The sequence below is a fragment of the Pteronotus mesoamericanus genome, unplaced genomic scaffold (genome assembly GCF_021234165.1).
Source record: "Pteronotus mesoamericanus isolate MK-2021 breed Mesoamerican mustached bat unplaced genomic scaffold, CSHL_Meso_final contig_57, whole genome shotgun sequence".
Taxonomy (NCBI): Eukaryota; Metazoa; Chordata; class Mammalia; order Chiroptera; family Mormoopidae; genus Pteronotus; species Pteronotus mesoamericanus.
This window is the reverse complement of record NW_026555203.1, coordinates 2,015,830-2,038,069: the sequence shown is the minus strand read 5'-3', so window position 1 is coordinate 2,038,069 and position 22,240 is coordinate 2,015,830. Positions and strand designations below refer to the sequence as shown.

General features: G+C 34.9%; 1 protein-coding gene across 1 annotated transcript in view; it reads right to left on the bottom strand.

Moving 5' to 3' along the window:
* Positions 1 to 22,240, bottom strand: part of KLHL13 (kelch like family member 13) — a 110,765-nt gene that overhangs the window by 53,614 nt on the left and 34,911 nt on the right. The window contains exon 3 of the mRNA XM_054580331.1: positions 5,269 to 5,410. Coding sequence (XP_054436306.1) covers positions 5,269 to 5,410 — 142 coding nt within the window. The remainder of the gene's footprint in view (positions 1 to 5,268; positions 5,411 to 22,240) is intronic.

Here is a 22,240-nt window from a genome sequence, read left to right as displayed (position 1 = left end):
TGATATAGAAGTGGCCATAAGCACAAATGAAAAGATGCTTGACATCATTAGCAATCAGGGAAATACAAATCAAAACCACAAGATACCACTTCATACCTAGTATGGCTATAATCAAAAAGTTGGAATCCATGTCTCTGGTTCATTTTTGCTTATTTGTTTGTTTTGTTGATTAGGTTCCTCTTGTAGGTGAGATCATATGGTATTTGTCTTTCACCTCCTGGTTTATTTCACTTAGCATAGTGCTCTCCAGTTCCATCCATGCTGTTACAAAGGGTAGGAGTTCCTGCTTTCTTTCTGCTGCATAGTAGTACACACAGGGGTGGGAGGATGGGTATAAAGGGGAAAGAAGGAGAATATGTACAAAGGACCCATGGACAAGGACAATGGGGAGGAGGTTGTCTTTGGGAGCAGGGGTTGGACTGGGCAGGAGAGAGCAATAGGGAGAAAAATGAGGACAATTCTAACTGAACAACAATAAAAAAATGTTGGAATCCACATACACTACCCATGGGAATGTGAAATGGTACAGCCACTTTGTAAAACACTCTGGAAGTTCTTTAAAAAATAATTTGTCATAGAATTACTATATGATACACCAATTCCACTCCTAGGTATATATGAAAAAAATCAATGAAACATGTCCACAGAGACTCCTGCACATAACTTTTCACAATTGCATTATTGATGATAGCCAAAAAGTTGAAATATCCCAAATGTCCATCAATGGATGAATAGATTTTAAAAAGTGGCATATCCATACAATGGAATATTATTCAGTCATAAAAAGGATACAAGTACTGATAAATGTTATGATGTGGACGAGCATTAAAAGCATTATGCTAAGTAAAAGAAACTAGTCACAAAAGACCACATATTTTACAATTTCATTTATATGAAATTCTCAGAATAAGTAAATCTATAGAGATAGCATATAGATTAATGATTGCCTAGGGTTGGGGAAGGGGTTGGAAGTAAGCAGGGAGTAACTGCTAATGGATACAAGGTTTCTTTTTGAGGGGATGACAATGTTCTACAATGAATTGTGGTGATATCTGCAAAACCCTGTGAATATATTAAAAACCATTGAGTTACATACTTTAAATGGGTGAATATATGCTACATAAATTGTATCTCCATAAAGCTGTTATTTTAAGCAATGAAGGTTCTAAAAAGGGTTTGATTCAATGAATTACCATAAGATGGGGTAGTAAAAGAAAGATGTTGGGAAAAGACAACCTGGGATAACAGAATGAAGTTAAAGGATGGAAGTTTTCCATAAGTACCCACAGCTGGACTAGTAGGAAAGGAGTGAGGAAAATGAAATAATCCTTGGTTTTTACTAATTACTATTTAAGCAAACACTACTTAATCTTCCTTACTTGAGTAAAAGTCATTTTGCTAATTCCATCATGGGTTCTCCTGAGATTTGTTCAAGGTTCTAGGAATCCAAGCCTATTAGGTATCAAAATTCTTTCCAGGCAAAATTCTTTGTCAGCCTCATTTGCTAAAGCCTATTGGATGGAGATGACTAATTTGTTAGAGCAGACCAAGCCCACAAGATGGACCCTTCATTTGGAAAACCCATCACTCCTAATTAGCTACATTTTCTCTGACACATTCACTGTTTGGTTCAAATGGAAGGAAAATGAATTATGCACTTTACTTTCCCATAAATTGTCACATTTAATCGTCCTATCTCTTATCCATATTACAGACAAGGAAGCTGGCTAAAGGAGGATAAATGACTTTCCCTAGGTCACATAACTAGCTGGTAAGTGGTAAAACTAGGATTCCAGTTATGGCCTAAACACATGTTCTTTCCACTACAGTTATGCAGTGGGGAATCCTTCAGAATGAGACTCCTTAAAACAGCCTCTCCCTAAAGATCTGTTCCCCTGACAGCTACATTCAATACCTTTTGAAGCTGGAGTTTCTATGATTGCTAATTTTAAAACAATGATACCATTTATACATTAAACATTTCTCTAGCTTGTTCCCTTGACAACCACACACCTAAGATTAGATACCAAAAAGAAAAATGGTCCCTTTTAGTGCTTGTACTTATAATCTCTGTTTGTGAGAACATAATTTTTAACAGACTTTTAAAGAGAGTATATAGCCCTGGCTGGCGTGGCTCAGTGGATTGAGTGCCAGCCTGCAAACCAAAGAGTCAACAGTTTGATTTCCAGTCAGGGCACAGGTATGGGTTGCAGGCCAGGTCCCTAATAGGGGGTGCATGAGAGGCAACCACCCATTGATGTTTCTCTCCCTCTCTCAATCCCTTCCCCTCTGTCTAAAAATAAATAAATAAAATCTTTGGAAAAAAATAGAGTATACAAAGTTTTTCAAAAGCAATATAGAGTGGTACCTGTACACCACCACAGAAAATATTAGAACATTTTTTAAAAGTTTATGACAGCCCTGGCTGCTGTGGCTTAGTGGATTGGGCACCAGCCTGTGAACCATAGGGCAGCTGTTTGATTCCCAGTCTAGGGCACGTGCCTGAGTTGTGGGCCAGGTGCCCAGTAGAGGCCCAGCAAGAGGCAACCACACATTGATGTTTCTCTTCTTCTCTTTCTCCCTCCCTCCTCCTCTCTAAAAATAAATAAATAAATAAAATCTTTTTTAAAAAGTTTAGGAAGGAATATTGTACTTAATACGAACTCTCAGGTTTCTTTCACATCACTGTTCTTACCATCAACCTGGGCCAACAAAGGCTGAGCTAAAACATGACAGAACTAAGGGTTCTAAGACCCAACTACACTTTTGTCAACCATTATATATTTTTTAAATTACAAAGGTAATACAGAAAAAATATTTCCATTGTAAAATGAATTAAACAGTACAGGATTAGAGCACAAAGTAGAAGACACCGTTCATTGTTTGCAGACCTTTCGTTATACATTTACATTCATGTATATGTATGCATATTGTATATTTTTCTATTAATAGTTGATGGGATTATACAATACATATTGCCTTGTTACTATTTTAACAGTTTTATTGAGATGTTACTAACACATTATACAATTCACACATTGAAAGTGTACAATTTAGTGATTTTTAGTATATTCAGGAAGAATATGTGCAATCATCTTCATAATCAATTTTAGGATATTTTCATCACCTCAAAAAGAAATGCTGTACCCTTTAGGTATCACCTTTGTATCCTCACATTTTCTCCAACCTTAAGCAACCACTAGTCCACTTTCTGTCTCTATTGGTTTCCCTATTCTGGATATTTTATATAAATGGAATCATATAAAATATGTTTTTTTGTGACTAACTTCTTTCATGTAGCATAATGTTTCTAGATTCATCCACATGTAGCATGTATCAGTACTTCATTCCTTTACATAACTGAAAAATATTCCATTGTATGAATATACTACATTTCTCTTCTTACTTTTTTTCATTTTATATAGTCTATCCACTTAATACATACAGATCTGTCTTTCTCTTTTTAGTGACTGTACATTATTACATAGTTACATAGTTGATATAACGTAATTCATGTAGCCATTTCCCTATGGATGGAAATTAATGCACTTCCATTGTTTCTCCATTATAACATTAACTTACCTCTATATGATATCAGGGGGCAAGGGAGAGGCCATCTCTCTTGGTAGAAGACAGCCTTTGCTCCACAACAATGGTTCTAAAAGTATGTCCCTCAGATGTACAGCATCACCTGGGGATTTACTAGAAATGCACATTTCCGGGCCCACCCCTAGTTTTTGATTCAGAAAACTGGAGATGGGGACCAGTGCACACCATTTTAAGAGCGCGCCTCCTTGTGATTCTGATATGCACTACAGTATGAGAACCACTGTTCTAAATATGTTTCACTCCACTGCAGTGCCTTTCATTATTTGGTTCAAAGTACATTTTAAAAATTAGGAGAGCCACAAAAACTGTCTTTAACACATGACTATGGTCATGGATAGGGCAGAAGTACAGTGGAGGGGTACATGGGTGTCCTTGTATTTTCTTTAGAGAGAGAGTACTTTAATATAACAAAAAATCCTTTTCTCTCATGCTTCTATCTGCTTGCCCCATTATTGCCTCCTCTCATAGCCTTCAAAAACCAATAATTAAACCATTTACATAGAATTAAAATGCAAGGAGATGGAAATTGTTTCCTTCCTGACCCTCACATTTCTGTTGATGATACCCACAGAATAATAAACCCTAAAACCCACCTCCCATTAGAAACTGAAGCTTTGGAAAATGTGATTTCACTGAATCACATAGATGGGAACTAGAAGGGAATTTAAAGGTCTCCTAGTCGAGAGTCATATTTTAGAGATAAGAAAAATGAAGCCCAAAGAAATTACATAACACAGCAAGGAAAAGCTTCTTCCCTCCTATGTTATCCACATAGTATACTAATACTATCCTTTACACTATATACTGCTTTATTATAATGGTTCTTGACCAGATATATGCATAAATTTCATGCATATTCTTTTAAAAATACATTTACAAAGATTTATTTTCCTTATCTTACTAAGCAGAGAACACTGACATCATTTAACTATATCTAGAAGACATTTATGGACATCCAGTATTTTATGATTCTCTGATTCAGCAATGCCCACAGAGGTCAGGGAATGTCCACAAGGGTCAGAAGTACTGGGACTATCCCTACACTAAATACCTCCACATTGCGGTTCTGTGTGTTCTTTTGGCTTTCTATTGTTTTTCCATCCTCTCCTTGGATGTGAGTTACTACTTCTTACAACTATCAGTGTATTTGAATCTAGCAGTTCTCACATTGCTAATGTGAATGGAGACATCAAATAAATACAACCTTTGGAACTATGATAAAGGTCATAGTAAAATAAGTTGTGAATAAGGAATTAGAAATTTTAGTAAAGGGACTTTGTGACAATTACATTGGCTGAGTCAATGGAAAGTTAATGTTGCCAGGTACATTGTTCTCTAAGAAAGTGGTATAATCTCAAGACTTCCTTTATACAAACAAAACAAAGAATGAATTCTGGAGATTTGTTTAAACACCATGAAGGTATGCAGTTTTCCCCTAAAGGTTTCTCCGCTGGTGTTTGTTTGCTTTTAAAAAATTAATAAACTTAATTTCTTAGAGGTTTTTGGTTTACAACAAACTTGAGCAGAAAGTAGAGTTTCCCTATAACCCCTGTTCCCAAACGTGTACAAAACTCCTCCACTGTCAACATCCTACATCACCAAAACCCTAGGTAGTTTCTAAAGCCATGTAAATACAAAAAGAAGAACAGTTTAGAGTACCTGTAACACCACAGAACTATGGGTATTGCTGGTAAAGATGCGAGTGGCTCCGGCCTTGGAAGACTGTAAATGGGATGAGAGACCCATTTCGCTGCTTCCAAGGGACAGTTTCATGTGTTGGTCTTCCTCTTCCACGAGAGATCTGAAATTTTTTTTAAATAAAAAACAAAGGCAAGTTAGAAGTTCTCATATAATCCACAGTAATAAGATGAATATTTCAAGAAATAACCAGTCACTAGTACCAATCATCTGACTGTGGAATATACTAAATTCTGTTTCACTATATTTTAGGCTCAGACCATTTTACATTCTAGAAGAAATATATATATTTGCAAAAAGCTTCCAAAGTCAGTAAGATAAATGAGACCTGAGAAATCAACCTAAAAGCTGGTTCAAAACAATAATCACAGAGAATTTCATTTTTTTTAGTGCCAAAGTAATTGCTCTCAGTATTTATTTCACTGTGTAGGTAGTAATACAATCAAATTGTGTTATTCACAGCTAAAATTAATTTGGAATACCAACTTTTAGAAAGATAAATAATATCTTTCATTTACTGAACAGTCACTATGTATCAGGTGCTTTGCCAAGAAATTTACACACATGATCTCTTATAACCCTTAAAATAATCTATTGCAATAGGTACTATGATTATATTCTTTTTATTAAGGATAGGAAAATTGAGCTACAGAAGGGTTAAAAATAATTTATCTAAGATCACAAAAGTTTTTAAGTGGTTGAGCCAGGATTTGAACATAAGTTTAGTCTGATTCCAAACTTCAAAGGCCCCATTAATAAAAGTCAAAGATTAACTATGATAAATTACATTATTTCCTCTTGTGTTAGTTATAATTCTAGTCAACCCAAAATGAACAAAAATTTTTGCATGTTAAAATATTTTTGTTCTCTAGCTCTGGCTGGTGTGGCTCAGTGGATTGAGTGCATGAGGCCTGCAAACCAGGGGGTTGTTGGTTTGATTCCCAGTATAGGGCACATGCCTGGGTTGCAGGCCAGGTCCCCAGGAGGGGGTGCGCAAGAGGCAACCACACATTGGTGTTTCTCTCCCTCTCTTTCTCCCTCCCCTCCCCTCTCTAAGAATAAATAGATAAAATCTTTAAAAAATTTGTTCTCTAGCAATATCTCTCACTTATTAGTTTGGGATTATTTAGATAAATAGCTACAGTCTAGTGGCATTTGTATCTTTTCAAAGAAGTAAATAATAAAAATAATAAATATAGGTTATACCCATGTATATTAGATCAGTAATTTTTAGGGGCCATAAAATATTGGAGAACAGTAGTCAACAGATCACTTAGCTCCACAGAAAATATATCAAAATATATCAAAATATTTAATAGTTAATGGGCCTCAGTTAGGTTACACTAAAAAATGACCATTATGGTACAAGATTTCATTATTCCTTAGGCCAGGCTGGCTTGTGTTTCCTTAGGTATATATGGCTAAAATTGTCTCTGAATCACCTGCCTAAGACCAGGGCACTCATGGCTCTGAATAGGTTTGTGCATTCATGATGTAGACTCACACTAGAAAATAAGGAAGAAGAATGGATTTTCAAGTGCTAGAACTCTTTATTTTCCCTACTTATCTGTAACTGCCTAAATGTTGAATTACTTGTTTTTCCACTCCAGTCTATCCAATATCATAAATATTTCACCTTTTCTTTATCATACCTATAATCTAAGTTGATCAGTTTTAACCAAAAAAAGTTTTTAAGACTATACCAGAGTTTTAATAAAAATCTTGCTTTTTAAATTCCGACACCAACTGGCAATAATTAGCACAAATTCTGGTCTTGAGGGTGAAATCAATTTTTCTTAATGATATTAGAGCCACTGTATAATCAAAAATAAATTAATAATATAGGACCATGTTTTTTCCAACTCTCATGGATATTTAATAAAGAGAATAATTTAAATAAGATTTTAGCAAACATCAAAGAAAATGAATATAGCTTTCAGAAACAGCTTTAAGAGAATTAAATTACATACATGATATATATCATACATACACTCACACACACTTTTAAACAGCTTTTGCAAACAGACATTTAACATTACAGAATCAACTGGAAATGTGGGATCCTTAACCAGAAAATTTCCTTTCATCCAGAATTATTTTAATGGGATATTCAAGCAGAATGTTTTATTATTTTCTGTATTACCTAAACAGAACCTGGCACATGAGAAGCATAATATATGTCATGTGAATGAATACAGAATCTCATTTTTGTGATCATTCCAAAGACACTTCTTTCACATACAGTGCTCTAAATGACCATCAATGATCATTTTTACTGAACCACAGAGGTAACCCACATTGCCCCTATGACATATTATGGAAATTTCTTTTAAAAAATAAACTACAGATAACAACTTGCCATTTGTTCCTCACTCTTAAAATTACAAAGCAGAATGTGAAAACGTAGCCCTTTCTAGGCAAGATATTACAGCTGGTTTTCTAATTATGTCAAAAGCTAAAGAAGCCTTCACTAAAATCATCTTCTTCATGACTTTTTATCAACTTCTTTTGGCTTTTTAACATTCAGAACACTCCCTATATTTCTGCATCAGTTGAACAGTACATGACATGTCAACCATCTCAGAAGATTCAATATTCTCTTCTATCTCTTTTTCATTAAGTTTACTGATTGGATATGAATAGCTTTGGTCTTTAACACTGCAAGGATATGAAACCTCTCTGCAACCTCCAGGCCACAATTATATCAAGCTATCCTTAAAGGAACTATTACCTGAGTAATTCCAAAAACAAATAACATTTTAATCATTTTTTCAAGTTCATATAGTTAAAAAGCAATATAAAGACTTGTGGTTCTCTGTAGAGGAAGGGGGACTGAGGAGATGTTTGCCTCTCCTCCCCCATTTGGCAATGTCTAGAGACATATTTCATTGTTGCAAGGGGGAGAGTTTGTGTGGTACTGTCTGGTGAGATGCTGCTAAACATCTCCCCATCAAAAATATACTCTAGCAAAAATATCAAGAGTGTCAAAGTTGAGAAACCTTGATACAGAGAGATTAACCTCTTCAGGAAAAACTTTCTAAAGCAATTTCATGCTCTAAATAACTTCCCAGTTGAGAGTTAAATCCATGAGGTAATGATGGCAGTAAGAAATATAGTAGGATTATTAATTACAGTGAACTCTTCCAAGACTACCTAACAATAAAATACCTCTGCTCTTTCTTGGCAAGATAATATGGCTGTCTTTCATATTATTAATTAATGGCCTATCAATTTGTAAAGCCAAGTGTTTATAGTAGATAAGTAGATAATGGCTTTGAAGTTTTAAGACAATTGCCCAACAAAGCTTCTGTTGTATATAAACTCATGTAAGAATAATAATTTGATTCTGCTTAAAACAAGTGTTATTTGGATTCATTTTTACATGCTGACTTAGAATCGAGCAAATCCTGCGCAAATAGTTCCATTTCATTAACAGTATAAAATTAGTCATGGGAAGATTGTGTTCATCAATTTTTTTTCTAAAACTAAAATATTTTTCCTACAAGATCGGTATTTTGCTACCAGACCATACCTGCCCATCCCACTAAGACTGAAGACATCTTATTTTCTAAACAATGACCAACCACAGAGCACAAAAGCAATCTTTCACAAAGTATACATGAATCACTCAACTGTGCTTATTCAAAGAAAACAATTACTGAAAAAATTGCAAAGGTGGTCAAACTGAACATACATACACTATGGTGTTTCTTTGTACTGCTATTTGAAGACAAAAGAAATAGAAGATCTACGCAATTGACATATGCTAACAGAGTGATAGCAACATTGTGATCTTACCTCAAAAATTTCCATATTTTAAAAATTACCCCCAAAGGAAATGTATAAATGATATGAGCAGACAATTCATAAAGATAAAAGTACAAATGGTTAACAGAAAAATGTTCAACCTCATTAGTATTCCAGAATATGAAAATTAAAGCAAAGATTCCATCTTTAAACATATAAACTTATCAAAGAGTAGAGTGGAAGATACACTCTAAACATTGCTAGTGCAAACATGTAATAAACCCCTGCTGTTGTATGGTATTGTTCACCCAAATGGATTTTTAATAGAAATTTTAAAACCCTCAAATGTACAATCTTTTCCTTTCTATACTGAATGCCATGACAATAAAGGATTGCATATTATGTTCACAATCTAGTAGGTGGCCTGCAACAAGAGTGCTCTGTCAACCTGATTCAAATAGGTTTTCTACAATGAATAGCTCTGTAAAGGTAATAGTTTCACAGACATTCTATAAAGAACTATAAACTCTAAGAATTCACCACAGCAACTGGGTTTGGTAGCATGTTATATGGGGAATGGAAGTGTATCACAATTGTATCATTTGGTTCCAAAGCCTCATATCTAACACTCATCAATCTCCATACAAAAAAAATATATATTCCTGTAAAATCCACTGAAATGAATTCTTCTGTGTTTAAAAAATGAGATATAAACTTCATAAATCATAAGCTGTGCATTTCAATTTGTTGGTTTCTATCATTGCAAGTACCATTTTAATGTTACACAAAAAGCCAGGTGAGGTCAAATTTCATTGTCAACAAAAATAGAGCATTATAGTGCTTTCTGAAATTATTAGCATGAAAACACATGAAATGCTTGCCTTTTCTTGGGACAGAAGTTATATGTGTCAACACATGCTCTGGTAATGCTAACTTCATACACCCAACGAAGAGCAGCACATTAACAGTTCTGTGAATAAACAATGCTAGTAAGTTCTATACACTTGCAGAAAACAAGTATGAGTTAAGACTGTCAAAGTAGTTGTCAAGTTGTTCTCTTCACTTTCCTGTATATATGTTAATTTCTGAATGGGGAAAAATAAATGAATCTGAGAAAAGCTAAGAAGGTAAAAGTATATGATAACACCTTTAACTTTTCTCTAATTAGTTCCCAATTAGTTTCATAGCATTTGTTTTTGCTTGCAACCATTATATTACAAAGCAGTTAAACCTAACAATGTATTCTAATAGCATAATTCCACGGTGTCAAAATTTGAGTTAGTGCCAAAAGTATTACAGAACAATTGTTATTTCTTAGAGTAAACATGTTATCATAACTGAAAGTCAGTGCCAGTGGATTGATATGCAAGAACAGGAACACTAACAAAATAAAAATAAAATTAAAAGCCATGAATGGGATATAACAAATGGTGTATAAGAAATTGGGTTCATTAATCAAGGCACTGACTCAAGCTTTCCACCACCCGTCCCCCAGAAAAATAAAGTACATATTTCTCACACTCACAATTTAAAAAGAAAGTCAAGTAAAAGGTTTTCTTCAAAGAAGTACTCCCCTTCCATTTGTTTTTCTGCTCTGAAACAGAGAAGTATCTGCTAGCAGCAGCATTTGCTAAATGAAACATTTCTTGTGATAAAGTTGCATAGCAGGTGGAGGAGAAATTTAGCCACCTGTTCTCATACTCATTTAAATTTGAGTGCTAAATCTGTCAAGGTATTTCTCACACTTGAGAAATAACTTTAAAACTTAAGATGGTAGAACTCATTTTCCATTGATTTTTCTATAGATTCAAAGTATGCATACTATATTAATTCTAAAGATATTAAGAACCTTCTTACATCACAAAATTTAGAATCTTAACTATTCCCCCCAAAAAACTGAATGATGTTCTCCCTCTCTCTCTTTCAATCAACCAACTTTCATTTTAAAAAATAGGGAAAGTTTTTTAGACATGAGGAAGTAAATTTGGAACTCATGAAATTACTATGTATAAAATAAGCTTTGTATTTTCATTAAAAGAAAGACCAAAAATAGTTAAAACAAAATATTGAAAGGAATATCCTAAAATGTCATTTACAGTGTCATTGCTCAGGGAAATCATAAATGTCACAGTAAGTTCTCTTAATAAGACATAAATTAATTGCTGTTTAAGAAACTATGGAGAATGTATCTCCTTAATGAGGTGCTTGCCTGAAAGGAATTAAGAGATAAAGCTTTGGTTAGTTATTTGTATTTTTTTAATGACATAAGTATAGTTATCCCTCAGTATCCTCAAGGGACTTGTTCCAGATGCCCCACCATACCGAAATCCACTGATGTTTAGGTACTCTTATAGAAAATAGTGTAAAATAATGCATACAGTCAGCCCCCCAAATCTCAGATTCCCAACTTTGAATCAAAAATAAAATATGGATTTAGACTGAAAATATGATTGGTTGAACCCACGGATGCAAAAACTGGAGATACAGAGGGACAACTCTATTGTGCATTATTGTCTACTTGCAATGAACTCACTAATGGAAGTATTTGGCATAGATGACATAAAATAGCTGCTAATTTTTCCAAGGCTTTCTTTTCTGCTGTAGCACTACCAGAGCCCACAAAAAAGAAAGAAGTTCAAATGACTTTCCAAAGTAAAGAAGCTTCCTTATATGCATATGTCTGTCACATTTAAAATAAAATCACATTAATAAATAGCTAATGTCAGTTGTAACACAGGAATAAGATCATTTACCCAGCACCTGCTGTGTACTAGGCACTTTGCCAGACACATTCTCTATACTACTCAATCCTCATAACAATCCCATTTTAAAGACAGGAAACTGAAGAGAGTTTAAGGTGTCACCATAAGTCTGGTAACTATGATTTGAACACAAGTCTGATTCCACAGCCCACTTGTTCCCATTACAACAAGTCTAAAATTAAAAATAGCAGAGTAGAGACCATAAAGCAATTAACATTTCAAAGCTTAATTTATAAATACAAGTTGGACCTAAGAGAGACACATTTTGTTATAGGCAAGTCATTCTATGGTTGAATTAAGTCAGTTTAAAATTACCCACTTCTACCATTACTTCCATAAAAACAATACCAATGATAAAAATCTCATGCCATTCTCTCAATGCAAATGCGGTAAGGGGATATCATATCGTAGGATATAAGTGTGGTCGTATTTAGGGAGAACTTTAGATTACTGATACCAACATTTAAAAGAACAGATTCTGAATTCCAAAGCCACCCATCACAATCACAGCAATAGCATTTTGACACAGATGAAGAAATGGAGCTAACCAAATGGAATGACAAATGATACTCCATTAGATAACTATAACAGGATGAAAGTTAATTATCCAAACCTTAAAGCATTTGCACTGAATATCTCATTCCTGTCCCTGAAAACTTTTAAAATTAATGTTCGCTCTCCCTATCTGCCATATGACATATTTAAAAACTTTTGCCTTCCTTCAGCTTTTAAAATCCATATATCAATTAAAGTCTCACATATCTAGACCAGAAATTTTTTTCTATTTAGAAGCTTGGTTTATATACTGTTTCTTATTCTTAATATTTCTTAAATTTTGATGAAAAATTAGATAGATAGATAATGATAGATACCTGAAGTAGAAATAACAGATTAATCAAAAGAATAAATTTCTAATAGCTGATTCCACATCTACTATATAAAAAAACTAAGTCAAACGTCCATGACCTTAAGAAGCCATATAAGGTGAGAGTATACAACTTGCAGCAGTGGAAGGGAGATGGCAATGTGTACTTGGGGGAAACAACATGTGCTCCCATCACTAATACCCTCTTTCCAGTGTACAAGGGAAATGATTATAATCCTCTGGCTGCACATTAGTAGTCTGGAAGGATGACCCACCCTCCCAGCTCTGCCCATTGAGAAGTATAGCTATATCTGAGGCAGAGAACATGCCTTCTCATTCTTCAACCCCCAAATGAAGAAACTGCAAAGGGGGCTCCAACATGCAGGCCAACTTTCTTTAAAGGAGCTTTTTCTTCCCAGAAAATGTGTTAACCAAGGTGTCATTTTACCCTTATTACCTGTAGCTCACCAACTTTGATATTTGACTACTGTGCTATGGTGAATTTCAATGGGAAAGCCCGTTATCAAAGAATTGGGGTATCACCTGCCTAAAATTTCAGTTTATTAAATATTCAAACATCCGAGTTATCTAATTTGAGTTTATTATAAAGGCAGATTCCAACCTTAAAACCAGTTAGAAATCTCTTTGACTAATCTGAGACTAATCTCTTTGGAACAGGAGAATCATTAATCAAGTGGTAAAAATCCTACCCTTTTCTGTCTTTTCTAAATTTCCCAGTTATACTCAGCTTCATAAAGTCAATAATTCAGACCAGGTCTTAGGGGGATGTTTATTTCTCCTTAAAAAGGAAATATAAAAAACAGAGTAAGACTTTCAAACTTACAAAGTAATAGCCAATTGCATTCCATGTTTTAAGAATTATAACTGGCAGCTCTAAGAGTCCCAGTGATTCTATGTCTTTGAAGCCTCTAATAAATAGAACAAATCTCAACCTTGATTTTTCAATGACCCAGAGAAATCTCTAAGTATTTCAATGAACGTGGTAAAAATTTCAGTATCGAATCAACCATGTTTCAATAGAATGTTTAATATGATGTAATCAAATCAATATTTTAATACAATGACCAGTATTTTTAAGACAGGGGAAGGTAATACAAAAAGAAAAATCAGAAGATAGACTCTTAACCCAATGAGTCTGGGAATCACACTTAAGACAGTTCTCTCAAGCTAATCTCATATATAGAGCTTATAGAAGCAAAGAGTCCAATTTAAGCAAAATTTTTCATATTAAAATTATTTTCCGTTTTGTACATAACTATCTGCCTCACCATTAAAGTTTTTCCATAAAATTTTGCTATAAGACTTTAAATTATCCTTCTTGTACTATGAAAAAAATAAAATAAAGAAACAACCATTGCTGGTCTTAAGTTCTCAGGTTGTTAAGTGATGAAAAAAATCTTAACTATCACCTCCAGCCCACTCACCTATCTACACATTCAAGTATCATATTCTAAGAGCAGAAATGCAGTCTTTAACCCCAGAAATAACTTCTGATTTTTCTTCTGAAACGCCATCAGGATGCATCATTTTATTACACTCCCAGAAAACTATTTTAACTAAGATAACTATAATGTCCAGCTCCATATCACAACACAATTCCATGATTTAGCTACAGACAGCTCTGCTAATGTAACAAAAATTGCTCTACGAAAATAATTTTATGAGTCTTTGTCCATTGTGCCGTAATACTAAGGAAGGAGTCCTTTGGACACGGTTTTTATGATGTGTGACTCTATTTGTTTACCTGAAATATTAAATTCTCTTAATAAAATTGGTAATGAGTCCCTGAAAAGTAGACTGTGTTTTTTGAGGGGGTAGATGCAAATTATAATTCATTGGGGAATTTGCTACTTTGGAGGTAAAGTGCTTCTTTTTAGGAACGTTAAGTCCTCTGGCTTAAAGAGTATATATGTATGTATACTTGGGTGGAACTCAAAAAGAATAAAGGCAGACCATATCATTTAAACAATATGACATAGTAGTCATTGAGCATTCACACTTCTCAGTCATTTAAACAGGAATTTTAAATAGAAGATATTGGAGCATTTTCATACTGTATGTGTTTTCCCAGAAGCTATGAATTACTGACTTGATCTATTTGAGAAAAAGAGGAGAAAGGGATATTAAGCAAGAAAGAAGCATTCCCTTCCTTCCTTCCTTCCACATAGTCCTTAAAAAACAATTTATAATTTCTGACTCTGAGAGTACAAGGAGACAAGGGAGCATCATCATGTAAGTGAGAATAGCAAAGAGTCAAAGTTTTGAAAGTTTGCCACGACAATAAATTCAATAAAAAGAAAAATAAGCTTGACCAGCTAGTTGGAAAATGTTACTCTAAATGATACTACCCTCACCCCACCTATCACAGCTATTTCTTGAAGCAATAAGTCATTTGCAAATGTTCAAAATCCAATCATTTCATAGGTCATGCTTTAATGAGAAAATTGGTTTATTTAAAGGTACTCTCAATGGACGTGAATTTGATGACATAGTTCTTGATCATTTCTGGCAGCTTGATCAATCAGAATAAAGTTCAGGCATCTGAAATGTATCTAGATGTCATGCATTCAAGAGAGCCATAGATAGGCTATATTGGATTCTAAAAGAAAATCGTCATCATCAAAATACTTTAGTCATCTCTGACTCTTGCTTCTTCCCCATGTCCATGTCAAGTCAACTGTCAAAGTGCTACTGTGCTCCTGTCTTTCACTGCTTCTCCACTCTCATTGATGTTACAACATCTAGTATCTATTATTCTATTTGGATTTAGTCATTAATGTAAAATACATACTTATTATAGTATATCTTCTTCACTTACTGTGATTTTATTTATAGCTCTGGAAGTCACTTCCTTGCTGAAAGGATTCAATGACCCCTCACCTTCCTGAAGAAAAACCAAATGCCACACTCTTGAGTTCAAGGCTTCTTGGACTAGCCCTACTTAACTAATCAAACATTTCAGCAAATAATTAAAAATAAATATATATATTTAATGAGTAGATAATAAAACCATCAATTGTTTTTCTTTAGAACATGTCATTTTCCTTTTATTTATTAATTTATTTACTTTTTAAAATACATTTGTCTCTGCCTTCCCCCCACCACTTTCCCTTGCCCCCTCCCTCCTTCCCTCCCTCAGCTCTTCCCCTTTGGTTTTGTCCATGAGTCCTTGCTATATGTTCCTTGACTTTCCTCTTCTCTTCCTTTCCCCCCGCCCCCCACCCTCCTTCCCTCTTGTCTCTGTTGGTTTCTTTTTCTTTTCAGTAGAATATGTCATTTTCATACTTACCAATAAACTATGCCTTTTTTCTATTAAGTGAATAATGTGTAAAAGTCATTTTATTTAAATATTTTTTATTAAAAAAAAATTTTTAAATTGTTCAAATACATTTGTCTCCATTTTCAGGCCACCACTTTCCACTGCCCCTCCCACCCCCAACTCCCTCCCTCTCCACCTTGGTTCCATCCATGTGTCCTTCATACATGTTCCTTAATTTGACCTTTCCCCTTCCTTCCCCGGTACCACCTCCCTCCGTCCCTCCCATTGATGTTGCATTTTTTAATTTTTTTTTTTATTGTTCAAATACATTTGCCTCCATATTCCCACCACCACTTTCCCCTGCCCCTCCCTCCCTCAATACTTTCCCACTTTGGCTTTGTCCATGGGTTTTCTGCACATGTTCCTTGATTTGACCCTGCCCTTGCCTTTCCCTGCCCCCCTTCTCTCTTGATTATGTTGGTTTCTTTTTTCTTTCAATGTTGCTGGTTATATTTTACTTGTTTGTTTGTTTTGCTGGTTAGGTTCCACTTATAGGTGAGATCATATGGTATTTGTCTTTCGCCCCCTGGCTTATTTCACTTAGCATAGTGCTCTCCAGTTCCATCCATGCTGTAGCAAAGGGTAGTAGCTCTTCCTTTCTTTCTGCTGCATGGTATTCCATTGTGTAAATGTACCACAGTTTCTTGATCCACTCATTTACTGATGGGCACTTAGGTTGCTTCCAGCACTGGCTATTGTTAATTGTGCTGCTACGAACATTGGGGTGCATAGGTTCTTTTCAATTGGTGTTTTGGGATTCTTAGGGTATAGTCCCAGCAATGGAATCACTGGGTCAAAAGGCAGTTCCATATTTAGTTTTTTGAAGTAATTCCAAACTGTTTTCCAAAGTAGCTGCACTAGTTATTTAAATATTTTGACAGAAGGAAAATTTACTTAATTTAAATTGAATATATGCTAAACATTTGCAATTAGGTTGAAGCCTTTTTTAGTACAAAAAATCAGAAGATAAGTAATTTTGGATGATTTTTTCATTACTAATTTTAAATTTATTTCTCCTAAATCCTAAGTCAGATTTATTTTATTCCTAGTCAATAATTCTTTTTTTCAAAGCATATATATAAAACACATTCTCATTTTAGCACAAACATATTTGCTTTAAAACATAAATTTATCTACTTGTCTCCATTATGGTAAAGGACATGTGAAAATAAGTAAAAAAAAAAACTCTTAACTTTAAGAGTACTTACTGTCTTGGGACAGGTTATAATCTTAGTTTCTTTATCAAATTAAAATTTGATGAACCATGACTAAAGTATTCTGGTCACTGGTAAGTTGTTTCCACTAAAAATCACTTTCAGTCTGTAACAGCATCATGGTATTTATCAGCAAGCAAGGAACAGAATCAGAATTTTGAATTAGTTCTTTTCACATTAAAGATAGCCATAATTTGCTCCTTAACAAGACTGTAACATATTAGATTACTGTATATGTCGATTGAAGAAATTCAACACTTTTAAGTAAAGTGATTTGCACAGGACTACATACCTCAAAACTACACTCTCTAAATTCATTCATCTACTCAATATTTATTGAGCACCTATTACAAAGAGCAAACAGATACTTGCTTGCAAAGAAAACACAGTAAAAGAAATAATTACTTTCCAAAGGACTACATGATATAAAAGTAATAATACAATAAACTATTGACATTGTCTACTAACAAATACCACGCTGCCTAATTCAATAAACCACAGTTTCAAAACTAATTGCAAACTTTGCTCCCTAATACAGAAGTGCATGAGTTCATGTTTAGCACCTAAGCACCAAATGAAAAAAATAAATAACATCAACTTGTCTTACTATTATTTTATTTTAAAGGATTATTTATCCTAAATCAGGTTATCTACAAGACTGAATCAACAATCGAACAATATCCACTATGCAAAATTACAATCTCTAGTTATAATTACACTTTAAAAAGACAAAATTTATGATGATACAATGGTGCATCACATCATTTGAAAAAAAAGGCAGTTTCTAATTGCATCTACCTATGTATTTCAGCAATCTACTTATGAAAAATATTCTAATCAGCCAGGTCCAAAGTCTACTTAAGATGAAAACTTTGGTTGCAGTTCTACAAATTTTGTTTGACTGTGAAACTCAATGAAGCCCCTGCACCTTCCATAATAGGAATCTGACAGTTTCTAGAGAGTTAAATAACTGGTTCTGAGCTTGAGACATTCCTCCACTCACCTCCAAGCTTACAAATGTCACTTTTCAGGCCATAGTAACTTGCTGGACAATCACGTTTTATGATCAATAACTAGGTGGCATAGACAATCCTTGTCTGTTATTTTACTGTTTTATTTCACTCAACAGATGTTAACAAATACAAAGATTTCAGTACTTTCCCCTTGCACCAAGCGCTGAAAGACATTAGCAAGGAAACAATCACATAATATTATGTCCCTGATTCTACAATATGTTTTGAAGATTTTTAAAAGGTTCACTCTCAACAACTTATTATCTATATGACTTTTCAGAGATATGTCAGGATCTTCTACTTGATAACTATTATTTTCTTGTAGCCTTTATGTTTAATTCTGAAAAGTCCTTTGCATAAACTGAATGTTTTGAGAATGTGGAAAAAATGCAAAATTTTTAAATGTTTTTCTTCAATACATCAACATAATAAAAGGCAATCAACATTAAACAATTTGTATTATAAACTCACTATAGTACTTTTCAGACAGCTCTAATATCCATGGATAATTTGGATTGCTTCTGCTTGCTATATAAAACTTTTTTAAGAAAACAAATTCCAGGATTTTATTCAGAGGGTGGCATTAAAGCTTATTAGCTTTTGAAAGAAGACTTGGACCATGCAAATCATCTCAAAAACAGCTTGAATTTTAAGAAAGCAAGTAAATAATATAGTTTTTAATGACTAATATCTTAGTTTGAACTCATATCTACATTTTATGTGTTTGTGAATACTTGCCAATTCTATGTACACAGTTTATTTGTGCTTATTTTATAGTACTTGGAACATAATGAAAGTTATAATAATAGAGTTTGTTTTCATGGTACATTCTTCTTTTTCAATTCTTTTTTTTAAGTTCAATCTTTCCTGTATTTTTTCCCATTACCATTTAGTCCCCTTATAACCCCCTCCCCCCAGCAATCACCACATTGTTGTCCATGTCCATGAGCCCTTTTTCCTTTTTGCTCAGTCCCTCCACGTCCTAATCCCTACCCTCACTAGCTGTCATCTGCTCTCCATATATGAGTCTGTCTCTGTTTTGCTTCTTAGTTCAGTTGGTTCATTAGATTCCACATATGAGTGAAATAATACAGTATTTGTCTTTCTCTGACTGGCTTATTTCATTTAGCATAATGTTTTCCAGGTCCATTCATACTGTTACAAAGGGTAAAATTTTGTCTTTTTTCATGGCCAAGTAATATTCCATCGTGTAAATGCCCCATAGTTGTTTTATTTATTTACCTATTGATGGACACTTGGGCTACTTCCATATCTTGGCAACTGTAAATTATGCTACAATGAACATAAGGATGCTTCTGTTCTTTCAAATTAGTGTTTTGGGTTCCTTCACATATGTTCCCAGAAGTGGAATACCTGGGTCGAAAGGCACATCCATTGTTAATTTTTTTAGGTATCTCCATACTGCTTTCCACAGCAGCTGCACCAAGCTGCATTCCCATCAACAGTGCAAAAGGGTTGCCCTTTCTCCATATACCCACCAGCACTTGTTGTTTGTTGATTTATTGATGACAGTCAATCTGAAAGGTGTGAGATGGTATCTCATTGTGGTTTTAATTTCCATTTATCTAATGATTAGTGACATTGAGCACTTTTTCATGTCTGTTGGTCATCTATATGTCCTCTTTGGAGAAGTGTCTATTCAGGTCCTTTGCCCATTTCTTAATTGGGTTGTTTGGGGTTTTTTGGCGTTGAGTTTTGTAAGTACTTTATAAATTTTGGATATTAACCCCTTATCAGATGTATTGGTGAATGTGTTCTCCCACTGTGTGTTGTCTTTTTATTTTGTTGAAGTTTTCCTTTGCGGTCCAAAAACATTTTAGTTTGATGTATTCCCATTTGTTTATTTTTCCTGTTGTTTCCCTTACCTGAGGAGATAGATCCAATAAAAAAATTCTATGATAAATATCAAAGATTTTGCTGCCTGTGTTTCCTTCTAGGATTTTTACAGTTTCTAGTCTAACATTTCACTCTTCGATCCATGTTGAATATATTCTTGTGTGTGGTGTAAGAAGGTGGTCTAGTTTCATTTTTCTGTACATACATGTCCAATTTTTGCAACACCACTTATTGAATAAACTATCTTTAGCCTATTGTATGTGCTTGCTTCCTCTGTTGATTATTAATTGACTATAAAGGTATGGGTTTATTTCAGAGCTCTCTATTCTCTCCCATTGCTTTATGTGTCTCTTTTTATGCCAGTACAAGTATTTTATTACTATGGCCTTGTAATATAGTTTGATATCAGGTAGTATGATTCCTCCAACTTTGTTCTTCTTCCTCAGGACCACTGTCGCTATGCTGGGCCTTTTGTGGTTCCATATAAATTTTTGAAATATAAGTTCTAGTTCAGTAAAATACATCATTAGAATATTGATAGGAATTGCATTGAATATATAGATTGTTTTGGGTAGTATGGACATTTTAATAATGTTAATTCTTCCAATCCATGACCATGGCATATATTTCCACTTATTTGTATCTTCTCCAATTTCTTAATTCAGTGTCTTATAATTTTCTGAGTGCGGGTCTTTTATATTCTTGGTGAAGTTTACTCCTATGTAATTTATTCTTTTTGAGGCAATTGTGAATGGAATTCTATTCTTAATTTCCCTTTCTGTTAGTTCGTTTCTAGCATGGAAAATTGCAACTGCTTTTGAGGGGATGGGCAAGATGGCAGAGGAGTGAGTGAAAGTCACACTGACCTCCTCCCAGGACAAATCTGGAAGTACAATTAAATTGCGGAGAAATCACCTGGAACAAACAAATAAACAACAGCGAGAGATGAGCCTTGTAACCTCTTACAGACAGAGGAATAAGCTTTGGCACAACCTGACTGGAAAGGAGTGTGCTAGAGACTCAAGAAGGTGGGCAGGGGGCCCATGGGCAGCAGCACCAGAGGAATATTGAAATGGCCAGTAGGACCCCCCTGAGAGGAGGGGAGTCTAAACCATAAGCAAGGATCTCCAGCCTACAGCACCAGAGCCCAAAAAGTAAACAAATAACAACCATCTGTGAAAAGTAGCAGGGTTTCCCTCTGCCAGAGACAGGCAGCTGGAGATGCAAAGAGTCATATAAAGGGCCAATGCATAAATATTTGTATGTAGCCACTTACCCTGGTTTCTGGCAAACGTGGGTGTAGAGTAGGCTAGAGACACCTGAGGAGAGACTGGAGAAGGAGTTTCAGGAGAGAGAACTCAGGGAATGGCAGGTGAGATCCCACTGCTGACTCATCCCCATAAGGCAACAGTCATCTAGCTCAGGCAGACCACTCCCCTGAGGGTAGCAGCACAAGAACACAATACCCCACCACACAGGAGAGACTCTACCCTGGCCAGGTGGTGCTTAAGCCTCACTGATGAGTACAGACTGGCAGCCACAGATAGTAGAAGCCTGGCAAAAGTCGGCTCAGAGTGGTCTGGAGACACTAGAGGAGAGACTGGAGACACAGGCTTTGGGGAAAGAATGGAGACAGTATCTGGCATGATCTCAGTCCTGACTCTTCCCACATATGGCAGCAGCCATCTTGCTCAGACCCCTGTGCTGCAGCCACTCCCCTGAGCAGGAGCAAGTATGAGAGGAAACTATAACCCTATCCTCAGGAGGAACTCAGCCCCACCCTGTGGTGTCTAAGCCTGACTTCAGAGTGCAGAGTGACTACATTAACAACTGAAGGAGACAGCCACAGACATTATATTCCGAGAAGTCTCAAACGGACTGCCTAATGTCAGACAGGATCAACATCTGAGATCATCAGAGGCAGATTTAGAAAGAAAGAAAAAACAAAACAGTAGTTCCTACCATAGAAGTGAACACTACAAAGTCAGGAAATCAAGACAGATCAATTTAAGAAGCAAAAGCGAAAAAGAAGAGTCTTACACATAACAGGAAGACAGAGAAACACCTCATACTCAAAGGGAAAGAAGGAATCCCTAGAAAGAGAACTACATGAAATAGAGGCAAGTAAACTACCA